The following is a 17,850-nucleotide window of genomic DNA, read 5'->3' on the forward strand; positions in this document are numbered from 1 at the left end:
AGCAGTGTGAAGTGTTTGGTGTAAACAGCGTACCACGATGGCTATGAATGGAGCAGTATCCCCAGACGGAATGGAGAAAGGGTTAGATGACCGGCGGCAAACGTTCTTCAGCAAAATAGAGTATCCTGAAGAAATGCAGGAGCTGATAAAGATGGCTATGAAGGGAGCAGAAAATGAGACTGAAGCTATTGAGCGATTAAAGTGCCTGTTAAAATCACAGCAGGTATTTAGGAAACGACAACAGGACATGGTACAGGAACGTCAGGAGCTGTTGGCACGTTACAGAATGGCGGCAGCGGACCATTCCTTGAGTTCTCCTGTGGCGCTGGCACTATCCCAGAGTGCCCAGGTAGGTAGTAAGATATGTTGTGAGCTTGGTCCTAAGACTATCGTGTTTTTTTTTTAAAGTACCCCCTACAGGTGTGGTTGTTCAAAAGGGGGTGGAGTCTCAAAAGGGGGTGGACCATACAGAACCAGAATTGGTTACTAGTCGTGTGTTGGTACTGCCTAAAAATGACAAGTCGACCATTGATAACTGGGTAGCTCCAGAAGAAGGGGTTGACATCAAAGTGGGAGGTGACTTGTTGGTCCACAGCACCATGGGGAGTGACACAGACCCCACAGCTCACGGTGACACTACGAAAGTAGAAAAAGAGTTCAGTCAGGAGGAGTTAAACGAGGTGAGAAAGTCCCACTCTCGTCGTCGAAGGCGCAAGGGCCACAAAAAAGTTGCTCCTGTAGCCTTTGCTGAAAGGGTAAATAAAGAAAATGTGGATCCTCCTTTAGAAGCAGAGGAGATCAGGATGGAAGAGGAGGTGACGTTGCCAGTAGCAACCTCCGGGACAGTATCAGACAACAAAGAAGACCAAGAGGAAGAGTTGGATGCAGTTCTGCAGATTCAGTACAAGCAGGATGATCTACTGAGACAGAAGGATCAGGAACTGACAGCCCTGAAGGGGGCGCTGAAAGAGGAGGTGGCCAATCATGACCAAGAGCTGGAGCCTGTCAGGCAGCAGTATCAGAGTTACGTGCAGCAACTAAGGAAAAACATGGAGAACGTGTCCCAGGACCAGCTGAGCCTGGAGTCTGATTGGCAGAAAAAAAAACAGGTTGTGAGGAACTTGCAGCGAGAACTGGAGGAAAGCAGTGAGGAAATCAACCAATGGAAGGAAATGTTCCAGAAAAATAAAGAGGACCTCCGCAAAACCAAGGAGGAGGTTTTGCAGTTGAAGCTTGAGAAAGAGGAGTCTGAAGATGAGCTGAATGAGATGAAAAATCGTTTCTCCCTGGTGCAGTCAGAGCTGAACCAAGTGAAGAAAGGCTCCGTGGATGCGGAGGAAGCAGAGGTCACAAGAAAGGAAGTGCAGAGATTTCAGGAGCAGGTGAAGCAGCTGATGCAGGAGAAACAAAGGCTGGACAAGGGTCTACATCAGAGGGATAGGGAGCTATCTGCCTTAAAAGGAGCGCTGAAGGACGAAGTTTCTGGACGCGATCAAGACCAAGAACAACTGCGCGAACAGTTTAACCGGGAGCTGCGTGAATCCATGAAGGAGTATGATGAACACAATAGTGACCTGCAACAAACCAAGAGGGACTATGAGGATCTCCTCAAGGTTAAGAAAAAACTAGAGGATGATAAGGCTGATGCAGAGCACATGCGCCAAGTGATTGAGATCACTCTGCAGGACACCCGTGATGAGAATGATTATCTCCGCAGAAAGATCCTTGGACTGGAAGCTCAGGTGAAGGAGCTGAAGACGTTCTGTGATAATCTCCAGAGGGCAGAGACGTGCCTTAAGGATAGAATCGGCAGGATGGAAGCTGAGCGGAAAAAGATGGAGGAGTCTATTGGAGAAGCCACAGACCAGGGTCAGGAGTTTGCCACTGGAGAAGGGAGGTATGAAGCAAATACCTCCTTGAATAATGCGAGCTTGGATGATTCGGTGGATGTAAGAACCGAGATCAAGGAGCTCAAGGAGACGCTACAAGCCTATTTGAAGCAAGAGAAGCTTGAGAGACTGGCTGTCGAGAGCCGAGTGGGCGAATTGGAGACAGAGAGGGCTGAGAGAATTCTGCTGATAAAGGAGCAGTTGAAGCAGGAAGAGCTTCAGAGATGGGATGCTGAGAGGCGAGTAGCTGAGCTAGAGGAAGAAGTTTTCGAGCTCAAAGGTCGCCTGGCAAAGTACCAATCAGTGAACAATGCCGCCTTGGAGAATGAAAAGGGCAAACAAGTTGCGCTTAATCCTTTATACCATGAGAAGGTGGACCTGAGGAGAGCTGAGGAAGTGTTAAAAGAAGATCAGTATGGGATGGAAAATGTCAAGAGGAGAATTCTTGAGTTCATAGCTGTGAGTCAGCTCAGGGGAAGCGTACAATGTGAATAATCTGAAAGTCAGTTGTCCCTGAAATCTGAGCCAGATGATCATTTGGAGACCACTGGTGAGACAGAAACTTCTCGGTACAAGTGCCTCATAGATGTACCCGAAGATTTGAGAAGAATGCACCAGAGAGTCAGTGCATGAAGAGTTTAAGAAGGCCGTGGGAGCCTGTAAGGTATACTTGACCTCAAAAGCTAAACAGCTGGTGGTCCTGTCCACAACCGAAGTCACAGTGAAGAGGCTGGCTGTCCTAAGTGACATTCACTGGCGATGTGTTCGGACAAAGCGGATTGTCCGGTTGAAGACGGAACAAGCCATTAGACAACTGGAGCTTATGAGAAAAGCTCAAAGTCTGCGGGAAGAAGTCATCTGGGTGCCTCATGCTCTGGTAAGAAAGCTCATTGGGAGAAATGGCCAAGCCAAGCAAATGATGGTAAAGAAGTCTGGTGTGATGAAAGTAAGCAGTCCACGTGATCATCAGGACTGGATACCGGATGAAGACGGCATGGTGTCATTCTCCGCTGTAGGAACGGAAGAAAATCTTGCATATATACGAATGCTGATGGAGTACCGAGTGACCTACCTGCGAGAGGTAGAACAGTTGAATCTCGCCAGACTGCGAATGGAAAGACAGCGTCGCCTGAGCAGCAGAAGATGGCAGCCGTCTATAAGTTGTGAGACCAGACAGAGATAGGGCCCTCCAAATAATAGAACGGCTACAGCAGAAGTTAGAGACCTTTCAAGATGTCCTGAGGATAGTGGGCGTGGGTTTAGAGGTAGTGAGTCCTCCAGTAACTCAGGTCTGAGAGGCCGATACAAACGACCCAATAGAGTACGAGACGGTACAGAGTCGGACCTGACCTTAGATACAAGGGCAAGTGAGTCGCATTGCTGTATTGACCGCTGGGAGCGAGGGAGGTCTGACAAGGTTACGACTCGGAAATGTAACTTGACGAAGTTAGTGACAATGACAGATGGTAGGTCCCTAAGGAATGGGCTGATGTTGATGACTAATGTTCCAGGGGCTGAGCAGCGCAAATGTCAAGTACATGGACTCTGTGTGAACCGTGGGTTATAATGTGATTTTGTATATCATGTGTTCGATACCATGGGCTTGAACAAGAGGGAGAGGATATGTAATGCAGCGGCTTGCTGCATTGCCAAAATGTCTGAGGGGGTGTGTTCTGGCTGACCACATACCCCCCTTCAGGTGACTGATCACATGACTGTGACATCATGTGCGCACAGAGGGATATATATATACGGTTGGTTTTTGAAACAGAGGGAGTCAAGAGACCTGATCTCTGTGCCTGGGACACCATTAGCCCTAGGAAGGCACGAGGCCTGGAGTCCACATCTGGTGAGCCTTAAACCACAGCTTTGGCAGAACAGAGCTGATGGAAGCAGCTAGACCCGGCAAAGGTACTAGATGGTGCTTGATATGGACATTGATGTTGTTACCTTGCTGAGGACTGTATCTGAAGCCAAGCGGGCATAGCTGCCACTGAAAAGGCTTTAGGATATTACGTGTGTAACATCCCTGCGAGCCACTGAGATGGACTATGTTATAAGCAGTTTATGATGTGTAATAAACTGCTGGACTTTAGATTACCGGAAAACGTTGCATGTGTGCTTTAATTGACCCGGTGAAGTGAGTGCCCCTCAACATGATCAATAGCGCTACCTCACATGCCCTAAGGGGAAAGAATACGCGGAACCGTGGATTGAGTAAAGGACTCTTGCTAAACAGAATTGTGGTGTCAAGCTGGGTTTTGGAGAAGGAGTGAGGAACAGTGAATGCAGAGGACAAGTGAAGAGTAAAGAGGAAGGATTTGAAATTGTGGAAAATGCTCTGAGTTGTGAAGGAAATGTTGTTAAGAATGTGTACCAGCTATCTCCTGTATATATTACCTACCAAGTTCCCGTACGGTAAAAAAAAAATTTTTAAAGGGTGGTCTCCCTCATTGAACAGTAAAACATCTGCTCCTGGCAAACGAGCTACATCGGTTATATGTGGCCTACATGGACGTATTGCCTTTACAGCACAAGTCCACACACCCAGCCAGGACCCCCACCTTCGTGTAATGTGGCGGGTGTCACGGGTGTGTCACAGAAGTGACAGACAGTCGCCCTGCAGTTGGTTGCAGAAGATCTCTTTGTTTGGCATTACAGACACCTTCTTAGATGTCTCACTCTAGGACCCATCAGCTACCTCCCTCCGGCTAATTGACACCCAGGCTGGGTGTTTAAATACTGGATGCTGCTAGAGGGAGGTGCCGGTGATATTCACATGACCACTTGTGAAGGCTTGGAGCAAGTGCAGTTCTTACTTCCTCTTGGGCACTAAGAGGATGTGTGTGCAATCTCTCTGAAGTTGACTCAAGCTAAGCTACTTCCCCCATGTCTGTCTCCCCTTCCTGTCTTTAGCGTTAGTGGAGACTGACTAGCGCTCACCCCCCCATTCCCTAGCCAAACCCTAGCTATAGGGAGAGACAGGGTTTTAGGTTCCTGCTCGGCGATTGGTGAGCAACCAATATAGGGAAGGACAGGATGATATCAGATAAGCCTAGGAGCTCTCCACCCCCTCTGTCCTTAGTGTCTGGACTTCCTTCCCCTCATCCCTTCGCTTTGCACTTTGTCTTTCCTACACTGTGCGTGACACCGGGGCAAAGGAGACGAGTACCTCTCCCACAACTACCGCCTCACACCACGATACACATGTACAATGTGACAGCTTCCCTTTAAAACTTATGTGGCTTGATAAGGCGCTATAACTCTAACGTATAGTAAAATTGTTTAGTTTTGTTGATCAAAATTAGGAAAATGGTAGAATTTTCATGCATAGATCTTTAAATCCTGGCACCAGACAAAGAGATTACGGAAAACTGATGACTCCGCAGTTTTTTCTTCTAGAAGGCGTACATATGGAATAGATGCAATACAAGCCTGCTTATATCTACTCCATCTTTATACAATGATGATCTAATAAAACAACAATTCAGTAATTGGGGTAGAACTGTGGATCGTACGCACAGGCAGACATGAGTCGCTCTGTACAAGTCTCCATATAACCACAAACCAAAACAGCTTGTTTCAGCAGTATAAAAGTAATGCTAGATATAAAACACACTGGAATAATCTTGCTATTTCCAACTCTTTTCCTATGCTCTAGACATGGAATAACACAAGGCAATGATAGTGACAGCTGAATAAACTCTACAAACACCACACTGACAATTGCAGAGCCGCCTGTAGTGAAAAGTGTTGCATAATAGTATCAATATATACTAATATGAAGGCAGCCCTCTAAAAAAGAGAGCAGCCACAATGATCACCTTGGTCTAGCACCACAATTCCCACAGCAAATCCACAGCAATTTAGAATACATTACAAATGTATGAAGTTTTCAGACCCACCACCCACACATAGAGAAAAAAATCCACCCAAAATTTAATAGCATGCTGCAGACTTTCACATTCTGCTATTTCTCTGTTATTCCTCCTTGAAAATTATAAATGAATGACAACTGGTTTTTGCCATTTCCCCCTTTTAAAGTTGTGTTTCCCTGCACGGTAGGCACTGATTGGACAATCCAATGCACACAGCGAGAGACCTGTCACTCCAGGGCAGCAGGTTGGAGAAGCTGCCGGGAGATCTGCCCGTGGTCTGCCATGCAGCTTGGTCCTCGTGGGCTATTAAACTATGTTTTTCTCTGAAATTCAGCAGCGTTTCAGAATTAAACATATTCGGCTGAAATCATGCAGCAAGTGTCTGATGTGCTGCCTGTGGATTGGGCAGCATTAATGAGCTATTGGGTTCCCTTTACATCTACATGAAGGCGGTGGGGGTCAGTTAGGTTGGCTATTTACTCTAGCTTTGCTAACTTGGGTATGGAGACTGGTATCTTAAACTGCATCACCCCAAAAGTACAGCTATATCACCTATCTTGATACTCTTTCATAGAGGTGCATGTGGTCTTTTCAGTACTTTACTATACCTCTGTATACCTTCAATTTCATACTGATGCCATATGTAGAGATGTATTTTCTCCTAAAAGCATTCTTTTATTTATGCCAGCATTTTTCCATAGGATATGTGATAAATGTTAATTGCTGTAGGTGTGACGAATGAAATGAGGTACCCTCACTCTTCTTATGTTGGGAGGAGACGTATGCTGCATGTACATGGTCCACGCTATAAAAATCTGTTAATCGCCTATCGTGCTCTAGCAACAGCTTTTGCTTACTTATCCTATAGCTGTCTCCCTTTGCAGTAGTCCACGCCAGGTTTCTCAGGTAACCCAGCAAACTAATTATGTACAGTTACAAATTTGGCAGGTGTTTGCTACGCCTGACTTTCATGCTACTACTAGTGTTAATTCCAAGATCAGTCCAACTTACTAAATGTTGTTCATATCTACCGCTCAAGAAGCAAGTTAATATCTGCTCACAACTGTTCTCGTTATTCACACCTGGTTTCTGCAATCAAGGTAACACATCTCTTCAAGTGAGTCTCCAGTCTGCCTATATTAAACTGCCTCACTGTGGTTAACCATTTCCTCACTGCAGGTGCCAGTTTGCATACACTGTTGCTATTAATCATTTCACTGATGGAAGATTCCAGACTGCATTCTTATGATTAACTGCTGGAAGATACAAGTTTCTTATATGGTATAGTGAATGTTCCCATGAGTAGCCGCACACCTGGCTCTGCTTCATCTGTGGTATCTGCTGTGCTGGTTTGCCAGCCATCATGCATACCCTGCTGACTTGGCCTTCGCTGATCTACATGTCATCTGTCAAGATCCACTGCACCATCACCTGCGGTCCGTGCTGCTCACTCTGTCCTGTAGTTTAAAAAATGCATCTCACCAGGCGAGCCCTTACAAAAGTCTAAGGGAGATATAGAATCAGAGGATTGTTGTTTTATCTGGATAGCCATTGTGTATTTCCCTAGTGATGCCCTGTGCACAGACAATACATTCAGAAAATCATACATTATGCCTTTGCTAAGAATAGTTAGTTACTCACAGAATAATGTCCTGAGAAAACCTCCAGACGGAAAGTGCACAACCCACAGGAATGCCGTAAAAAATTATCCTAACGGGAGCTGATGTTAAATTAACCCATATGTGTTCTCAGGAAAGGATTCATACTGTTCTGCAAGATCTTTAATTAGTCAGTGAAGCTGATGTTATAAAGGGCAATGACATGGATAGTAGGGGGATATGTCAGGGTGATGACAGTCACTACATCAGAAAACACAAATTCTGCAGCTCTGCTCTAGACCGGCATTCTTGGCCAAACTCTTTACAGTTTTTCTTCTCAGACATTAGTCAGAACTCTAGCAGAGGAATTATATAGAGTTAGGGTCTGAAGTTTATTGATATGTTTCTTTTTGAACTTTATGGAAGACTCATGTAGCCAACGAGAGGTAAAAACAGACTGCGATCTCTGATCCGTGAGGAGAGATTGTAAAGTATTTTGTCAACGTGTAATCTTTCCACATGTTTCATGTTAAATGAAAGCCAGAATCTCCTCTGTGGCTTTTTACATATGTATAGCAGGAGGAGAAGGGATGGTAAAGTTATTACTAAACTTTATTTGCATTCTTTCTACATTATAACTTATTAGGGTAAGTGCACACAACGTCTTTTTCAGGTGGATTCCTCCTGGAACCTGTCTGAAATAGTGCTAAAAAAAGTATAAAAGAATTAACATAGGCACTGTAATGTAAAAATAACTCGCTGTGCATATGTTCAGTACTTTTTTTTAACTTATTTTAACCTATTAAGGCTTCAAAAGCCGTGAAACGGATAGAAAAACTGACATGCTCATTCTTCAGGCAGTTTCCAAATTTTTTTAATAAAATTGAAAAAAAAAGCCACTGCAAAAATGACAAAGAAAATGCTTCAGAAAAAATACCGCCGAAAATTTTCCTGAAACATTTTTTGCCTCAAAAACTATGCAAATATGCCGGCGTCTATATACCAATGTGTGCACATACCCTTAGTAAAGAAGACAAGTACACCTGTAGAAGAGCCTTTTTCTAGAGAGAACAATTCACCTTCAGCAAATATAGTGGTGCCCTCTGTTATAGGGGCTTGGTCTATGTTCAGAAAATAGATTTTGACGTAGAAAAATCTCTTCACGGGGCCCCATAGCAGAAGTCCAAATCCCCCCCAAGAAAATAAACAAATTAATATTCGGCGGGGTCACAAAAGAGCATATTTAACAACTTTGCGGCCCTTACAGTAAATTCCTCAACAGTACCCTCCACACGCACAGTATTATGATCATACTGTACCCTCCCTCCCGCAAAGCATGATACCCCCACAGTGACCCCCCACACAGTATAATGGACCCCCACACAGTATGATGGCCCCCCACAGCCCACCATGCAGCATGATGGATCTCCAAACAGTATATTGGCCCTCCATACAGCCCCCACAACCCTCCACTTTGTATAATGGCCCGCACACATAATAAATGCCTCCACTATCCCTCCAAACAGTATAATGTCCCCCGCACATAGGCCTTCAAACAGTACAATGGTCCTCATTAGCTGTCCAAACAGTATAATATTCCCCACATAGCCCTGCAAGCAGTATAATGGACCCCACACAGCCCTACAAACAGTAAAATGGGCCTCCCGCAGCCCTTCAAATAATATAATGACCCCTACATAGTCCTCCAAATAGTATAATGGTCCCCACATAGTCCTCCAAATAGTATGATGCCCCCCAAATAGTATGATTTTCCCCAAATAGCCCTCGAAATAGTATAATGGCCCCCACATAGCCCTCGAAATAGTATGATGCCCCCGGAGTAGCCCTCCAAACAGCATAATGCCCCCCCAAATAGTATATTAGCCCCCAAAAAGAACTAATTAATTAAACAAAAAAAATACTCATCTCTCTCTGTTCCCCTGGTCTCTGCAGCGTGTGATGTGAAGGTCTGCACTGCTCGGCACAGCGGTTTATGATGTAGTGACATTCCCTTTTCCATCATTACTTACAACTTTATCTGCAACCAGGATGCGAATTCAGTTGAAAGTGTGATGTCGTGCGGGGGGCCCAGCGCTGGCACCAGCCCCCCCGATTTACGGCCACATAACAACCACGTGGTCTGCCACTATTACTGGTAGGTCACTGCCTTGCCGATGTTGTATTTGTTGGGATTTAAACCCAAGACCCCAGTGCTGCAAAGCTACAGTGCTAACCACTGAACCAGTGTGCTGCCCCTCTAACAATCTAAAGGAGCGCAGGGTACAAGTCAACTGTAAATTCCTCACAGCTTGCCTAAATTCACACACTATAGAAAATCCTTAATCTGTCTGCTGAGTGTCTGACAGTGGTGCTTCAGCGAGCTAGAAATTTCTATAATAGATTGTAAGGATAAGTAGAAGCACCTGTTTTTTATGGGTTACACAACTTTACAATCAAGAATTCTCCTTTATAGTTTTCATATTGTGCATATAACCTGCACCGACGAGCTTATTTGCGTGGCGAACAAGGCACAACTGTTCTTAATTTCGATGTGCCCTTTTTAACTTTAAACCGTACCTAAAACTATCCGACCGGCAGCAATATTGCAGGGAGACAACTATGGACACTACATATGGATCTCTCGTGCCCATCCAGCATCCTCCTTTTAACATAATGGGTAATACTGATCTATTGTCAGTCTCTTCCAGTGTTTTTACTGCATCTTGTCTCCTATCTAGGAAATATTTTTGGAACTATTTTTGTTCTTCAGGGGAAAAAAAAACATTTTTGCTAAGGAATATTTTATAATCTGTATTAATCTAATTTTAATTTAATTTTAATTCTAATTTGAATTGTAATGATCTAATGTTATTCTCTGTCTCAGTACCTCTTTTTCATTTTAGCAGGTTATATTTTACATAAACACAATGCAACCTTTGAAAAAACGTTAGCTTTTGGTTCATGCTTCAGTGACCGCAGCATAAGTAACTGGTGTCAAAATGATGTAACTTTTGGCAAATATGGGTTTTATTTCATTCCATTCAGTCAGTACAGTCATTTTATAAGGCTCTGTTGCCATCACTTCAGTATTATATGTATTCACAGATGTATGCCAATGTATCTTCATACAATGGCATGTCATCCATTGGCCACATTGTTAAGAATCCTGTGTGGTAAATATTTTTGGAACTGTTCTATGTTCTAGGAAAATCCGCGCCATTTTTTCTGGCAACTCTGCTTTTCTGGGCTTCTATCCCTAGTCCAGTCCTCCCTGAAAAGTCCTGGCTGTTAAGAAAGACATAGCTGAACTAGAGCGGGTGCAGAGAAGAGCGACCAAGGTTATTAGAGGACTGGGGGGTCTGCAATACCAAGACAGGTTATTACACTTGGGGTTATTTACTGTGGAAAAAAGAAGACTTAGGGGTGATCTTATTACTATGTACAGGTATATGAGGGGACAGTACAAAGACCTGTCTACTGATCTTTTTACTCTGAGGCCTGAGATGGGGACAAGGGGGCATCTTCTACGTCTGGAGGAAAGAAGGTTTAATCATAATCACAGACGGGGATTCTTTACTGTAAGAGCAGTGAGACTATGGAACTCTCTGCCGCATGATGTTGTAATGAGTGATTCACTGTTAAAATTTAAGAAGGGCATGGATGCCTTTCTTGAAAAGTATAATATTACTGGTTATAAATACTAGATTCCTTGATAGGGCGTTGATCCAGGGAACTAGTCTGATTGTCGTATGGAGTCGGGAAGGAATTTTTTTCCCCAATGTGGAGCTTAGTGTTTGCCACATGGGTTTTTTTTGCCTTCCTCTGGATCAACAAGTTAGGCTATGGGTTGAACTAGATGGACTTAGTCTTCCTTCAACCTTAAAAACTATGTTACTATGTTACTCAGGGAAGCCTGTGGGCATCTTTCTCTCACCTGTTCTAGTCTCCAGCCCCTTAACACCCTTAGGGCTCATTCACATGTCAGTTTTTCCAGTACGAGTTCTTTCCTTTTTTTTCACAGATAGCACTCATACCTATGACAGTCTATGGGGCTGTTCACATGTCTGTGATTTTTTTGCAGACCGAATAGTCCATGCAAAATTGCAGAGACATGTCCGATATTGATCAGAGTGTCGGCTCAAACTCGGCAATTTAAGTCTATGGGTCTGTGAAAAAATAGGACAGCATTCAGATGCCATCTCTGTGATATCTGTTTTCACTGATTGATAAAAAGGAGAAGGTGGAAAAACGTTTCGATTTCTTGTGAAATGTTGAGTGAAGACACCCTGATGACGCTTTGATTAAAACCTGATGAAACTCGGATGGAAATCACTGAAGAAACTCGGTCCGTTTTTCTCATACATCAAAAAACTGATGTTTGAATGAGGCCTTACTATGGACATTCCCAGGCCTAATGGTTACATTGGCCAATGACAGTTTTTTCCTCCTCCTCGCACAGTGTGATTGCACCAAAACACTGCTTTGTAACGACTTCCTTTCCCCACTTCGATCAGCGCTGTGGAGCAACAATGCTTGTGTAGCGCCCCGAGGGTTCGGCCACTACAGGGGTATTGCACCTCTGCCAGAGGTGTGATATTCCACTCCCGGGTAAGGATGGGGTGTGGACCGGGACTCAGTTAGCTGCATGCATCACACACACCCCATTTCCAGGGGACAGCTCAACGGTGCTCCCATTTATATAGTAATGCAGGCATGACAGACCATGTCCCTGGCTGGAGTGGGGAGGGGGGAGGAATACCCAGTAATGTAAGAGCAGGAGGGGACGGTTTCTGGGCATAGGTAGGAGCTCATTGGTTGCTTGTCACCTGAGCTCACACACTAGGGGAAGGTATATAAGGTGGGCACCATCTTGGTTCAAGGAGAAGAAGTTCAGTTCAGTCAGTGGAGTGAGAGAAGGAGTTCGGCCAGAGAGGGCTGACAGGGAGCTGTGGCTCAGTCTGGGCCCAGCTCCACGAGGCAGGCCTAGGGTGAAGGCCGGAGCCAGAAGAAAGGAACAGAAACAGAAAGGAACAGAAAGGAACAAAAAGGAACAGAAACAGAATGGAACAGCGAAGAAAGAGAAGTACCCAAAGTGTAGAAGGGCCCAGAGACACGAAGGTAGAAGGAACCCTAAGGACCCAGGAGATTGCAGGTGACGGGTTGGCAGAACAGGGTACCGGATCCCAAGTTGGTGAAGGTGACTAATCCTTAACCAAAAACCGGTGGTCGTGATCATTTACTGGTGCGACCCCTCACTACACCTACTAGGAAGGCACACCACATAGGGTGGAGAAGATCCGAGGCAGCTGGACAGGAGTAGTGTCACTGGTGGGGCACAGCTGACGAAAGGATAGAAGGGAGTCCTGTGCCACACTCCGGAATTACCTGAGGGTTGATCGAGCCCCCTGCCTGGTGGACGCAGCACGGCTCAGGCGGTCCTACCTGTGCACAAGTGACCTGGGTGAGAACTGTGAGTAAAGAATCTGAACTGCAACACCTTGTCTCTGTGCTTTCTCACCGCGTCAGCACTACTAGTACTGGGGCGCCCCGCACCACAACCACCATCATCACTCTACACTACCCTGAGGCTAAACTCCTCCCGTGGGGAGTTATATTACACTCTGCTGCCCTCACAACATCAGCCTCAGAGGTCTGCTCAGCAGCGGCGGTTCTTATTGACCGCAATCCACGGGTGGCATAGTCGGACATTGCAAAGCACATAATAGACTACCACTGGTCTGACCACCCTGAGCCACGGGACCAGGTCGCCACTACTACTCCCAGCATTGCCCTGAAGCCCGGTCCCGGGTGCCCCCACGGCCCAGAGGGCGCGTCACTTGCACTTACTGGCATTTACTTCAACGAGCTTACGGTGGGAAAAACTATCATTCCTGTTGTTCACTACTATGATAGGGCATTGTGGCATGGTCCAAGCTCCATAGACCATCACGCCTTGGACCTCATGGTGCACAAATAGTGCGGCGCGGACATAAGACAGTAACAACAAACTTGTTCCCAAAGTGATACACACCTAGGCCCCAAGTCTTCATTTGCGCTTTTTTTAAGTCACTTTCCTTTTATGTCTTATGGTATTAGTTGTCGTTTTTGGCGCCAAATTCATAAAAATCAAGCATTCGATTCATGCTTCTAGAGCAAAGTCAAAAATTTTCTCTTTTTGTCTTCTAACACAAAAAAATTATACATTTCGCAAAATGGGGCAAAAATTCTCAAAAAATTCTGCACCACTCTAAAATACATTGGGTGGGACTGCAGTGGAGTTGCGCTAAATTTTGTGACTTTTTAAAAAGTCACAATTGATGAATCAAGTGAAAACATCTGGAATTGCTAAACTACGCCCACAAAGCAGAAAAAAAAAAACACCAGAGGAGCACATATAAAATACTCTTAAAAAAGACACGAATAGAATAATGAATAGTGTGCAAGAAAAAAAAAAAAAGTCCACAAAAAAACACACAAAACTAGACAAAAAACAGGCACAAAGACTTACTAAGTCTACAATTCTGTCTCTACAGCCTCAATCAGACATCAGTATTTTTCACGTAGGCAAAAAAATGGTACCATGTGATCAGTGTTTTGGATCCGTGTGCCATCAGTGTTTCAGTGTTTGGTCAATGTGTCATCAGTATTTTTCATGTATAGATAAACAAATTGTAAAGCTTTTCCTAACTTTTGCAATGATAACCATGGACAGCACACAGATGCCATCTATGAGCTGTACGTGTTTTTTATGGACCCATACACTTGTATTGGCACTTTTCATCTGTGCTGCTAGTAAAAATCTGACGTCTCTGACATGTGAACAGCCCCATAGATTATAATGGGTATATATTGTATCTGTGAAAAACATGGGTAGAACATGTATGAGCAACAGGGATGTCTGAATGAGACCTTGTACTAGTCTCCCATCTCTTCAGGCACGTCTTGAGAGGACTGAGTTGGAGCCTGCTGCAACCACTTCACCACTAATATGTCTCTGAAGCTGCAGCACTCGTTACAGACTCTTTTTAGGTTCCACTTTTGTCAGTGCCTTTCTTTGGGAACAGGTATATGTTCTCTCCTCAGTAACAGGGGTCTTCTGCCTCACATGTGGCTTCAGCCACACAATAACTCACTCCCTGCTAACAGCTCACTAGATAATCTCTTCTTGATATTTGGCACAATGGGGCCATGTTGTGGTCATAGCTAATACTACAGCATTGGATTACATATAAATACTGAGAGAAAACATAGTACTGAGAGAAAACATAGTAAGTCTAGATCCTCCTTAAAAACTAACGAACACCATAACCAAATTGCCTTTACCATTGCTGCTGATTTGCTAAGATTGAATATATGAAGAATCCTGGACTGACCTTCCAGTGTCACCAAGAAGGTCAAGACAATGAGTGCAGTGGACCATTGGTAGTTTACACAGGGATGCCTAATTCACGGGTAGCATGAAAGGAAAGAAGAATTCCAAGTATGATATATTGGCCACGGCCCCACTATCAGTATTCGGTCAGTATTTTTTGAGGAGTGGAAGCCAAAACCAGGTGAGGAACAATCAAAGAAAAGGTATAATAGAAACAAGTCACCATTTCTGCATTTATCACCCATTCCTGGTTTTGGCTCCCACTCCTGAGAAAAAATACTGACCGAATACTGACCAAATACTGATAGTGGGGCCGTGGCCTAAGTGTTTATAGGGCCAGGATAGCTATTAACCCACACATATTGCATTTATTTCCGCATGTTCACTTCAACAAGAATCATAGCCAGTAAAACTTTCACCAGGACTCTAGTATAGTGTTTTAATAAGAACCCCTTACTAACATTACATCAAAGTTACTATAAAGTTATGTTTATACACTATACTGAGCCCATAAAAGTACACCATGAGGACAGTGCGAATACCCCCGGGGTGCGCATAGTACAGGTTAAGAACCCAATTTCTTGTAGATATCTTTCACAGAGACATGAAGCACACTGGTGCTTTTAGACATCCCATAATCAAACTCAGCTACAGTTTTCTTTTGCAGATATCATTTTCTTCCACTTAAAAATATGTAACCACTGTCATTGTTACTAGGTATCTTCCATAAGTGCAAGTGTATAATGTGTGATGAATTGAAAAAGTATTCCAAGATTAGAAAACAGCGCCACTTCTGTTCATTGGTTGATTCTGGTACTGCAGCCCCTCCCAATTCAAGCAAATGGTGCTGAGCTGCAACACCAGACATATCCTATGGACAGGTGTGGTGCTATTTCTGGAAAAAAAATCAGACATCCTTACTGTAGTCCTCCACACCTTCTTTAAAGGGTACCTGTCATGTAAAATAACGCTATTAACCTGCAGATATGGGGTTAATATGCATGTGAATTGTGTTCTCACACTGTGTGGCATCAGCACTGAGAGCTCCGCTGCCAGGAGAAAATTAACTTTATTCCCCCTGGCAGCATTCAGCATTCAGTCACAGGGTGGCGCCGGCGCGGTTTCAGTCACCGCTCTGTGTATAGAAAGCGACGGCTGTAACCGCGCCCCAAGCACTGACTGGCAGCCGGCCCCAATGCTGAGCCTGCTGTCAGTCAGTGCCAGAGGTGCATTTACAACTACCGCTCTCTCTACAGTGAGCGGCGACTGTATCTGCGCTAGTGTCACCCCTTTTATTGAAAGCAAGAGACTGGCGAGGGGAATAAAGTTAATTTTCTCCTGGCAGCGGGGCTCTCAGTGCCAGCGGCGCATGGTGTCACAACGCTATTAACCTGCAGATTATCCCCATATTTGAAGGTTAATAGCGTTATTTTACATGACAGGTTCCCTTTAAAATTAGCTAAATCTTATTAAGTACATGGTCTTTACATGCTCCGCCAGTCAGTAAATATGTTTCTCTAGGGTCTTTACCCCAGTGGATTGTATGGCATCTTTCCAGGTATTACTCCTCCCGTCATTTATTGCCCTCCACTATGATATATGAAACCTCTCCTCATCTCCACTGCTCGGCCTGATGTGACTTTGAGTCTCCCCTGACATACTTGTGGCTCCTAACTTAGCCGAGATGATTTCTGACCTGTCCTCCATTGCCTCCTTTCGGTCCTGAGCTCCCCCAATTCTGCAGCATCTTCAGAAGATGCCAAGCCCAGCACCCCAGCCCCCCTATCCAGCTCTGTCCATCACTCTCGCCTTTCATCTTTCAAGCCTCCTGCTCCTCACATTTCTGCAATGCTTTGGGATTTTGGGCTGACGGCAGATTTTGTTTCCAGTTGCTGCCAGATGTTTAGCTCTCTGGACGTGTCCAGCGTCAGACAAATAAAAAAAAAAAAGGAAGATTCCTCCTTATTAAAGGGACATAGACTGGGATCCAGAATGCAGATGCATCTCACAGTCCTGATGTAAAACCTGACAAAGTCTTCAGGTGCAGAAACACTACAAGTATTGGCATATGGTATACTCAGTGTGTGTATATGTGGGGCACATGTCAGTCATTGTCTAAACTTGACCAGGTACTCTCACCCTGCAGGATATGAATGTATCATAGGTCATGAACAATAGCAAATGTCTCATATAAGATACCATCAACATCCTGGAAAACTGAATTTTTCCTAAAATCAGGTGCACAAAACACCGGTGAACAATATCCCCCCCCCTTATAATCATATTAATTAGATAAAATTCAATTAAAAAGTCAATCAATGGCTGTCAGTGAAGTTACTTGAGTTGTACCCAATGAACTGATAGAATTATGAAGCAATCTAAAAGCAGCGTTTCATACTTTTCTCTGTGCCAGTAAGGGTTAATCATCAATAATAAATCTTTATTATGTCTGATATCTTTATTGTGTCTGATATCAGTGGTCCAGAGGGTTTTTCTGCTCACCTGGTAAGTAGAAGAGCGCCCAGGCGGCGAGGAGCCCTCTCCAGTGATCCATGCTCCAGACTCTCATCCTGCCTGCGGGGATCCCTCTGCCAGACTGGTAGCTGGAGAAGCTGCCACTTTCCCACTTCAGTCTCCGCTATTCCCTGGCTCCCAAACTTTAGAGTTACATAGTAGACTGAGGAAGTGGGAGGACCAGACTCTGGTAGGAGGTGTAACTGGTACAGGGGACAGGACCAGAGCAAAATAGAAGGCAGTGTGAGGACATTAATCATAGGGTCATCAATAAAAGACAAAGAATGTGAACCTTTCAGTGTGGCCCCTTAAATAGACCCATGAGTCAGATCATAGACTGAAATCAAGGCGGATAAACTATTCCACTATTTCAGCCTCTGTGTTGCAATTTTTTGGTTACCTGATTCTCTTTATTATTTTTTTTTTAAGCTGAATGATCTCAGATGAATCCGCAGTCGCTGTGATTCAATGTCAGTATGAAATGATTTTACATCTGGCCACATCCTATTACGCAATATCATCTCTTCTGCACGCCAGTGCACGACTGCTCCTCACTGATCACAAAATGCTGATAGCTAATACCAGCTTCACAGTTTCAT

General features: G+C 44.4%; 2 protein-coding genes across 2 annotated transcripts in view; one reads left to right on the top strand and one right to left on the bottom strand.

The window, feature by feature from the left end:
* Positions 1 to 17,432, bottom strand: part of ITGA11 (integrin subunit alpha 11) — a 191,793-nt gene extending 174,361 nt beyond the window's left edge. The window contains exon 1 of the mRNA XM_073653470.1: positions 17,240 to 17,432. Within this exon, the coding sequence (XP_073509571.1) occupies positions 17,240 to 17,306 (67 nt within the window). The 5' untranslated portion in view covers positions 17,307 to 17,432. The remainder of the gene's footprint in view (positions 1 to 17,239) is intronic.
* On the top strand, positions 804 to 5,587 carry LOC141165634 (cingulin-like). The gene is made up of 3 exons (XM_073651371.1): positions 804 to 1,949; positions 4,129 to 4,307; positions 5,551 to 5,587. The coding sequence occupies exons 1-3, from the start codon at positions 804 to 806 to the stop codon at positions 5,585 to 5,587; spliced, it is 1,362 nt and encodes a 453-aa protein (XP_073507472.1).
* Positions 17,433 to 17,850: the final 418 nt, after the last annotated feature.

This window comes from Phyllobates terribilis, unplaced genomic scaffold (genome assembly GCF_046119375.1).
Source record: "Phyllobates terribilis strain yellow unplaced genomic scaffold, ASM4611937v1 Scaffold_11__3_contigs__length_659146591, whole genome shotgun sequence".
Classification (NCBI taxonomy): domain Eukaryota; kingdom Metazoa; phylum Chordata; class Amphibia; order Anura; family Dendrobatidae; genus Phyllobates; species Phyllobates terribilis.

What these genes read in the sequence shown, in the direction of transcription:
- LOC141165634 (XM_073651371.1), top strand. Translation starts at nt 804, where the DNA reads ATGGAAGAGGAGGTGACGTTGCCAGTAGCAACCTCCGGGACAGTATCA. An exon ending in GCTTGGATGATTCGGTGGAT is followed by an intron (nt 1,950 to 4,128) that starts GTAAGAACCGAG and finishes CTTGCTAAACAG; the next exon opens with AATTGTGGTGTCAAGCTGGG. An exon ending in ACCTACCAAGTTCCCGTACG is followed by an intron (nt 4,308 to 5,550) that starts GTAAAAAAAAAA and finishes CCTATGCTCTAG; the next exon opens with ACATGGAATAACACAAGGCA.